The sequence below is a fragment of the Gymnoscopelus microlampas genome, assembly GCF_963454915.1.
Source record: "Gymnoscopelus microlampas genome assembly, chromosome: 5".
Taxonomy (NCBI): Eukaryota; Metazoa; Chordata; class Actinopteri; order Myctophiformes; family Myctophidae; genus Gymnoscopelus; species Gymnoscopelus microlampas.
The window spans coordinates 9,399,626-9,409,455 of NC_139942.1; the positions used below are offsets into that span (position 1 = coordinate 9,399,626).

Here is a 9,830-nt window from a genome sequence, read left to right on the forward strand (position 1 = left end):
ATGATACCCAACTATGCTTCACCTGTCCCTCAGTCACCGGGCCTGATCCTACATTTTAAAAGTCTGCACCCAGATTAACATCATTTTATTTTTGATTGCATTACCTTTTGGTGGATTTTTTTTTTAAATGTGTCATTTCATTAATTTTCCATATTGTATTTTTGCATTGTATGTTGACATGGAGCGTTTGAGAAATAAAATGTAGGCCTATTCCATAGTTCGCAAAGAAAGGGTAAAACAAAAAAAACCTGCCAGTGCTGACCCCTCCCATTCATACATATTTAAACAGGCCACAGTGAAATGCATAGCAGTGGCCCCTCCCACTGAGACGCATCTAAATAGGTTGCAGTCAAAAGCAAAGCACTCACTTCCGTTTCTCCCAGTTCCCTCTCACTCGACGAGCAGCAAGACGTTAAACGAACTAAAGGTAATTATTTCCGCTTTGTGAAACGTATGTTGTGATGCATTTCAACTGCTTCTAGCTCTCTATCCATAATGTGTTTAATTATTTAGTTTCTGGTGTATTCGGCAGACAATAGCCTATTTAACCTGCTTCGTTGAAGCAAAACAAAAGCTTTCACGGTGCGTGTTGTCTTCGGCTACCGTGACTAGCAACAGATTCTTCTTCTTTATTCTTACTGAACGAGATCATGCTAGCACAGCTAATGCTAGGCTAATCAGGCCTAACCAGGCATACGCATTTGACCTACTTATTTAAATAATATTGTTGATTTATGTATTGCTACGGTTTTATCTGCTTATGTAAAGCACATTCTGCATGATGGAAGGGGTTGATTCAGAAATGTGACCGTTCTGTTATATGTTCTCTTTAGACAAAACATGTCGGACGAGGGTAAGCTGTTCATTGGTGGGCTGAGCTTCGACACGGACGAGGACTCGTTGACCAGAGCGTTCTCCAAATACGGAAACATTTCCAAAGGTAAACTACTATGAGCAACCACACATTCATTCACATTCATGAGTCATTCATGCTATGCATTCATTCATGCTATTCCTGCTATGCAACAAAAATGTGGAATGCCCTACCAAGAGTAGTGAAGGAGTGCTAAACCCTACTCACTTTCAAAACTGCCCTATAAAAATACCTCCAGGAGGCTGCAATTCCAAACTGGCCCCTGTAAAAGCCATAACCTAGCCCTCCCCCCTCTCGAACTGCTGTTTACTGTATTTTTTATTTTTTTCTTGTCTTTTTGTTTTTCTTACTTTAAAAAAAAAGTCATAATGTTCTGCATAGTAGTGTATACTGTCTGTCTTTTAATGTCTCCGAATTGAGTAAGTGAGGATCCCATTTGAAACAAACCTTTCCTGAGCAATCCATTTTATTTGACCTTGTATTGTAAACTGTACTTCCATGTGCCTTTTCTCTGCAAACTTCAAAATAAAGCATTCAATCAATCAATGATTTAATTTATCTTCAATGTATTAATTTTTTTGGATTGATTTGTGTCTACAGCTGACGTCATCAAAGACAGAGAGACAGGCAGGTCTCGTGGATTCGGCTTTGTAAAGTACGACAGCGTAGACGATGCAAAGGACGCAATGGAAGCGATGAATGGAAAGGTGAGTTGATGAAATATTGTCACAGATATGTCTTGCTGGGTAGCCATTTTTTAAGGCACGCGGTGACCTGGTGGCGTAACACGGTACTGCACTGAATACAACGCAACTAAACAATGGCTAACTGTTATAATTTATTGGTATCGTTTCAGAGTCTGGATGGCAGGACGATCCGTGTCGATGACGCTGGGAATGGACGTTCTGGAGGTGGTCGTGGTGGTTCCAGAGGAGGATACGGTGGCGGAAGAGGTAACAGTGTTTTTGTTTCAACCAAAACCCTTTAACCCCATTAAGACCGGGAAGGCATCTGTGTAATTTTAGATTTTAACCACTTATACTTTGGTTATTAAAAAATAGCAGATATAAAAGCTCATAGCGCGGCACCGAGTGCCGTGCTATGAGCATGTAGATCTGCTATTTTTGAAAAATCTTAGCACATTTTTGAATATATATATATTTTTAAAGCATTTCTTTTTACTCAAATCTGTGCTTGTTAGGGTCCCTGGAACAACATATTTTTAGATGGGGGGTCCACAGCCAAATACATATCATTTTGAGGGTCCTTGACATGAAAAAAGTTTGAGAACCACTAATATTTAGCAAATTTTTTTTTACAAAAAACTGTTAGGAGAAGACTTGAAAGAAAGATTTGAGTTAACATGTTTGCTTTAAAAATATATATTCAAAGATTTGCACACATTTTAGTGTAGTGCGGCTGAGCTTGTAGATCTGCTATTTTTTTTTTAAATGAGCTTGTGTATCTGCTTTTTTTTATAGCCAAAGAAATATAAAAATGACACACAGACACGTTCCCGGTCTTAATGGGTCAATTAGGCTTTCCCAACTGTGGCACATTTATTCTTGATCGATGGCATGTTAAATGTATTATCCCCCCCCTCTGGTATTTGTGTAGGTGGTGGAGGATACGGAAGTGACAGGAGCAACAGGGACAGGAGCTATGGTGGGGGAGACAGAGACAGAGGTTATGGCGGTGACAGGAGCTATGGTGGCGGAGACAGAGACAGGAGCTATGGTGGCGGAGACAGAGACAGGAGCTATGGCGGCGGAGACAGAGACAGAGGTTATGGCGGTGACAGGAGCTATGGTGGCGGAGGAGGAGAGAGAAGCTACGGCGGTGGTAGTGGTGGCGGATACAGGAGCGGCGGAGGAGGTGGTGGCTACTGATGAAGCGGAAAATTATATCATTAAAGTAAAAATATCTCAAAAAAGTACAGTACTTGAGTAAATGTACTCAGTTACTTTACACCACTGCCCTTATCTAAGCAGATAGCAGACTAACCCCATGCTGTTTCTCAGTTCACAGCTTTTTAGGAAAACAAGCTCATCAATGCTAAGCAACATGATAATAATATTTTACTATTTATAGAGATATTTTTACTTTACTTGAGTATTTCCAATTTTCAATACTTTTACTTCTACTCCATTACATCTCAGAGGCAAATGTTATACTCTTACTCCACTACAATTATTTCAAAACTTTAGTTTCTAGTTACTCTGTATACATTTCGCCCATTTGAAAATAGCCGATCTACAAGCTCACAATGCGTTGCGATGCGACACATTGTGAGCTTGTAGATCGGCTATTTTCAAAATATTTTTATTCATTTTATACATTTGAAAACATGTGAAATGGGACATTCTGCGTACTTTCTACTTTACATTTTGATACCAATACTTTTGTACTTTTACTCAAGTAAATTTTGAATTCCGGACTTTTACTTGTTTTTTTTTTACATTGCAGTATTGGTACTTTTACTTAAGTAAAACATTTGAGTACTTTTTCCACCACTGGATAAGGGCCATAAATGCAAGGAGTACATATTGCAGGTCACACAGCTGCCAACAGTCAGTCTATCTGTGTGCTTTGCTATGGTGTATGATATACGTATTATGTTGCGTGACTGTTACAGCGCTGTAAATAAATCTTTCTATTATCATTTGATATCGTATCTGAGTCAAGGTATTTTCTGATCTTTTGAGAGGATGGATTTTCACGTCACTACTCCTCCAGCGGAGGATGTGCGCAAACAGCAGTGGTGGAAAGTAACTAAGTACATTTACTTAAGTATTGTACTTAAGTACAATTTTGAGGACTTTTATTTGTAACAGAGTATTTCTATATTGCAGTATTGGTACTTTTATTTAAGTTCAGTCAGAACTCACAAATAGATTGAACCAATATTATAGACCGAATATATTGAACCAATATTATAGACCGAATATATTGAACCACTATTATAGAATGAGAATACAAGTGTGGATGTAATATTTTATCTTGGCGTTGAGGCTCTGCTACATTTTTCTCCCTGCTCAGCACAATGAAGACAACCATCATTAACCATTAAGAGCAGAGAGATAGATATATAATACAACCCCCCATGGGGAACAGAACCAATAGCAGAGCCCACTGGTGGTGCTGGGGTGGTGGTGGGAGCAAACGCCGCATGACAACACCCATGCCATGACACACAAAGCGGACGGAACACAGATGTGAGTGAGCTTAAATAAGTGTATGACGTACTGTATGGGTCTGCATGACGCTGTAAACAGCCACATAGAATGAGCATACATGTAACCTCTCGAGTGTACAGTATGCCGCCTGTAAGTAACTCGCAGGCTACATATAATTAAAGAATTTGAGTACTTTTTCCACCACTGGCAAACAGCATTAACACATTAATTAGGTCCAGACCCAGAGCACAATGAAGCAGATTAAGGAACAGTTTAAGAGGCTAGATGACTTTCTACAAGAGGAAGAGGAGGCTAGGATCACTGCTGAGAGAATAAGAGCAGCATAAGAGTCTGATGATGAAGGAGAAGATTGAGGGTCTGAACAGAGATGTATCAACTCTTTCACACACAATCAGAGCCATAGAGGATCTGAGAGCTGAACACATCACGTTCCTGCAGAACTTCAAGAGTGCAAGAGTCCACACTTCACACTGCAGGACGCGACTAGGCTACGGCTATTTTAGAAATAGCCGATCTACAAGCTCAAAACACGTCGCGATGTGACACGTTGTGAGCTTGTAGATGCTGCTATTTTCAAAAAAGAAAAAATAATCTCGAGAACATAAAAAGAGGTCATGCTAGAACATTTTTAAAACATTTTAACAATTTTAACAACACAAATCTTGTATGGGGGTCCCTGACACAAAATATTTTCAGAAGGGGTGGGTCATTTGACGTGAAGATGTTTAAGAACCGCTGGTTTAAACAACATTAGGAAACAAGTCCAAATAAGCAACTACACTTTAGAAACAAGCCCGAAGTCACTTAATAATAATAATAAACGGACATGGCAACTAAACAAACAGTTGTGATAGGAAGAAGACACGTCACCGCCACCTAGCCACCTGGCATGCACACTACAGCATTTTAAATCACTGGAGCGTCTTCGTGTAAGTGCACAATAAGAAGTGACAATGCAACGGCACTTTGTTGTTTTCTGTTCTGATCGTTGCCGTGTAAACGTGTCCTGAATCTCCCTGGATGAGATGATGCGGCGCTTGTTGTAAATGAGCCAGTTTGGAGGCTTCACCGGCGATGCGCTCAAAGATGTCGACAAAGGACTTCATGATGGCCATGGCCTTGGAAGAGATAGTGGTGTCACGGTGGACCTGCTTCAGGACCTTGTACACGTAGATGGCGTAGATCTACTTTCTGCGCTTCTTGCCGCCGGTCTTGGTGACGGCCTTCTTGGCTTAGCGACCTTTTACTTAAGTAACAAATGTGAGTACTTTTTCCACCACTGCTCATGATAGAGAATCAGTAAGAATGATAGTGACTGTTAAAAAAACATTAAGGTGCCACCTCAGTCTACACTGCCCCCTGCTGGTGACTCTGAATAGCATGCATAAATCTGTCTGTTAAAATGTTTGGAGGTTGATTCTGTCTGCACTACTAGGATGTTTATGTTTGAGCAAATGTATTAAGCTCTACTCCATGGTCTCCTTTTCTCTCACCTTGATACGAGGCAATTAGCCTAAATAATATTCTCCTAAAGTTCACATTTAAATAAACATGTAATCAACTCTGTAGAGAAAGTGTGGGTGGCTCTTAAAAGAGCCTTTGGGTTGTTGGTAGATCAAGTCAGCATTATAACCTCCGAAGCCATACAGCGTTGTGTGCTAATCCTAAATACATTATTTACAGCAATTCGGCATATCAGATGTACTGTAATCAGAAGGGGTTCCATGTCAAATGAATGAGAACCACTGGTACACAACTGCAATTCAAATATTTATTAATTCAAGCATTAAGCGTTTATCACTGTAAACAATGTGCACCTCAAGGACAAACACACCCAGACATTTACATTGATCATATTGTTGATTGATGATGGTCCATTGCATAATTACAGATGGTCCATTGGTTTTCTTTTGTTTTGTTGCATGTAAAAACATTTGAAAATGGTGAAAATAGCCAATCTACAAGCTCGCAACGTGTCTCACTGCAACATGTTGTGAGCTTGTAGATCTGCTATTTTCACTACTTTTGTGGGACACTCTTGCATGATGAAGTAGTGCATACATTTTTGATAACATAAAAAGTTGAAATATGAAGATGCAAGGTTTCTGCCCGATTAGTTGTAGGAGGTGGGGTGGTCCTTGAGGTGTAGATCATTGGTTCTTAAAGTGGGGTCCGGGGACCCCCAGGGGTCCTTGAGGGAGTTCCAGGGGGTCCCCAGCTAAATGATAGATTAGGCACCAAATGGACCCTTATGGGTCTGTAACTCTGAGAGTGTACAAATGGAACCAAATGGACCCTAACGGGTCCATTTGGTTCCATTTGCACACTCTCAGAGTTAAATTGACATAGATTTTACAATATAAATTGCGGTCCAAGTGATAGAAATGCCATTAAATGGGGGTCCGTAGCCCTAATGCATGTCAAACTGGGGGTCCTTCAAATTAAAATGGTTGAGAATCACTGCTAGAGAGCTGTAAAAATCTTCTATTATGGGGGTCCCTGGCTTATCTTTTCAAATGGGGGTCCGCGGTCTAATAAGTGTCTATTTGGGGGTCCTTGGCACGAAAAAGTTTGAGAAGCACTGGTGTAGATGACAACTAAACATCAGTTTACAGTGTAGTTGGCAGCGATGGTCCGGTTCGTCAGGCGCGCAGATCAGTGATGTGGACATACTGGACACACCATGGTATGATGTGATGCTGAAGGGTCACAGCCTGAAGCGACACACATAGAGACAAAACATTACTGTAAAACACTTCATTACTTCAATACATTATGCTAAAACACTTCATTACTGCTGTTTGAAATCAATCCAACCTACTAAGGTGTATGTGGAATTACGGATTACGGTATTGCAGAGCATTCTGGAATTATCTGCCTATATAACTGCAAAAACAAACCGAAAAAAACCCAACTAGGATTGATGTAGCTCTATCGAACCTTTAGAGAAACTGTATTATGTGAAATAAAACGGCATCTAATGGTTTCTATAGTAGACATTCTATAAATGCAGTATACGCTACGTACAGTATGTGATGTATTGGTGCTATGTACTTTATTTGACTATTTGTGTTTAATTTCGCTTGTGTATATCCTGGGTTTAAATTATATTGTGTTTACTTGTATTTCTTTTACCAAAAATTCAATAAAATAAAATATGTATTTATTATTATAGAGTACATGAGGAGACTTTGACTCTTATGATCCAGGTTGGTTTGTTATGTAATGTTCTTGATTAGATAACATCTTGTGAATTTAAACACTTTCAACCTGGCATCCCTATTTTGGGCATGTGATCATAAGTGTCGATGTTCTAAAATGTATTGAATTTCATCACGGCAAACAGTTTCCACGTCAAATACCCAGCTATTTGCATTGATTGATTATTATTGATGGTGAAGATGACAGTTTGAGTAACAGCTGTTCACAGTTTACTTGTCAGCCATGGTCCGGTCCATCCAGGTACGCAGTGCAGTGATGCGGGCGAACCCAGCAGGCTTGCTGTAAACGCCTGTCACGTCCCAGGAGGTCACACCAACCAGGGTCCAGGGTTCTGTTCCTTTCTTACACACCAGGGGGCCTCCAGAGTCACCCTGAAACAACAAGCAGTTGTGTTTTAATGTGTTTCATGTCTAAATGTCATACTCTGTTTTTAGTTTAAGTGTGTGTCACTCACCTTGCAGGTTACAGCTCCAGAGGCTCCAGCACAGATCATCTGACTGGTGATGTTGAATTGGTTGAGGAAGCATCTCTGGCAGTCATCATCGTTGGTGAGGAGGGGCAGACAAGCCTGCTGGAGTCTGTCAGGTTTCTCATTAGCTGGAAAAATACATAGCAGTCAAACGTTAGGCTATAGACACCAATGTGCCACTGAGAATGACACATTGTCTTTACATAGTTAGTGGCGGTCATGTCATTGTCCTTTTTGAGAAGAGGGCATTTGATGTTTGTTAGAAAAATTCAAGGTGATGACCAAAAATATGTAGCCTAGTAGCCCTAACATTGTTATTTTTGTATTAAATCGTCTGGAAGCTTTTGCAGTTTGACAGTTATATTCTGAACAAGATGTTTTAAACTGATAATAATTGATTGACAATTGTTGATTGATCCTACTGTGAATGTTGTTAGTGTGCTAGTTTGCTCAGCGTTAGCCTACTGACATCCTACTCTTTTCGAAATCATTGAATTGACTGGTGAAATAGTCCAGTCACTGTGGCTGATGAATGGGAAGACTGTGTCTCCTGTCATTCACTCACGGGTCCAGCCCCAGCCAGTGGTCACACACTCCGTGCCAGGAGGTAAGTTGTCATTGTCAGCCAGACACACAGGGGACACATGGCTACTCATCTGGGCAGGGCTTTGCAGCTTGATCAGTGTGATGTCATAGTCATGGGTGTTGGGGTTATATTTGGGGTGCTTGAAGACCTATCAGTGACAGTTTAACTGTTAGGAGATGTTTTTAAAGAAAAAAATCATTTAGCTTGTTGATTGAATGCCTGCTTTTAACCACATGTTTCAATCTGGAGTCAGGAAATGTCCCAACAAAAAAAGGAAAAAGCACCCTGATAACACAAAATGATGTTGCATCCCTATTATACATATTACAAAACAGAGCACCTACCTCTCCAATTCTCCTGACATGGAAGTTGTTTGTGTTTCTGTCTGCGGGGTCGTGCAGGCCCAGGACTACTTCATGTTCAGATTCACTGAAAAGGTTTACAAATAAATACTTTTTAAAAAGGTGGTTGGGGCTGCTTAACTCACAGAGGTGAGAAAGAGTAATACCTGATTTATAAATTTAGTAGGCCTATTATAACAGAGATAACTTGAGATCTGATTGGGTCACACAGGCTCAGTTAAGTTTAGATTTAATCAAAACATCCCAGGAGGAGTAAAGATGTACATGTTTTTCAAACTACTGAAAATTGTGGAAAATCTAAGGGCAGAGCTTATGGGTCACAGTGACAGATGTGTTCCACATGAGTAGAAGTATGTTTAAGCAAGTTTCATGGCTGTAGGTCAAACAAGGCATGACATATGCCTCTTCAAAGTTTGGATTTTCAACCGATTGCTCTAGCACACCCTTTGGCCAATTGGAGTAAGGTGTTTTTTTCAGCAGTGATTGGCGTTCTACCATACTGCAAAGTTGGGTGACTACACACTACGTGATTGGTCCCCTAAAAGTCAAACGTAAAAATTATAAGTTATAGCAGACTGAGACACGAGAGCAGGTGTGTGTGTGTGCGTGTGCGTGTGCGCGCGCGCGTGCGCGTGCGTGCGCATCTGTTATGGCCCGGATGAAGTCACATCTTTCACAGAGTCCTGGCCCCTGACCTAAAATGGTTTTCACAGTCCAGCTATATAGCCTACTGTACGTATGATAGATTATACTATATTCAGTACAGAGAGAGACATTATACATTAAGACATTATTGACTACTGTACCTGACATCGCAGTGGGCAGCAGTCACAACCCAGTTCTCCTTGATCAGTGCTCCACCACAGAAATGAAAACCGGTGCTGTTCTGAATTCACATTGTTTTTAATTAACAACAGCATGATTGATCTAACTTGTGATTGACTAATTAAGCCTATAGGCCAGGAGGATTAAGACGCCATGCTGCTGCTTGCTTGTTTTTATGCTCCGATCTTCCTCAATAATAAGTCTATACTTCACCCTGAGTGAAGTATGTTTCCCATTACAGTTGAACATGTGTCATAGTAAAGAAAATATACCATAGCGTTTCCCACTTCCTTAT

General features: G+C 40.4%; 1 protein-coding gene across 1 annotated transcript; it reads left to right on the forward strand.

Moving 5' to 3' along the window:
* Positions 1 to 378: 378 nt before the first annotated feature.
* On the forward strand, positions 379 to 2,764 carry LOC311045348 (cold-inducible RNA-binding protein A-like). The gene is made up of 5 exons (XM_084057194.1): positions 379 to 427; positions 834 to 940; positions 1,475 to 1,581; positions 1,731 to 1,827; positions 2,492 to 2,764. The coding sequence occupies exons 2-5, from the start codon at positions 841 to 843 to the stop codon at positions 2,761 to 2,763; spliced, it is 576 nt and encodes a 191-aa protein (XP_083913320.1). The 5' UTR covers positions 379 to 427; positions 834 to 840; the 3' UTR covers position 2,764.
* The last annotated feature ends 7,066 nt before the right edge of the window (positions 2,765 to 9,830 follow it).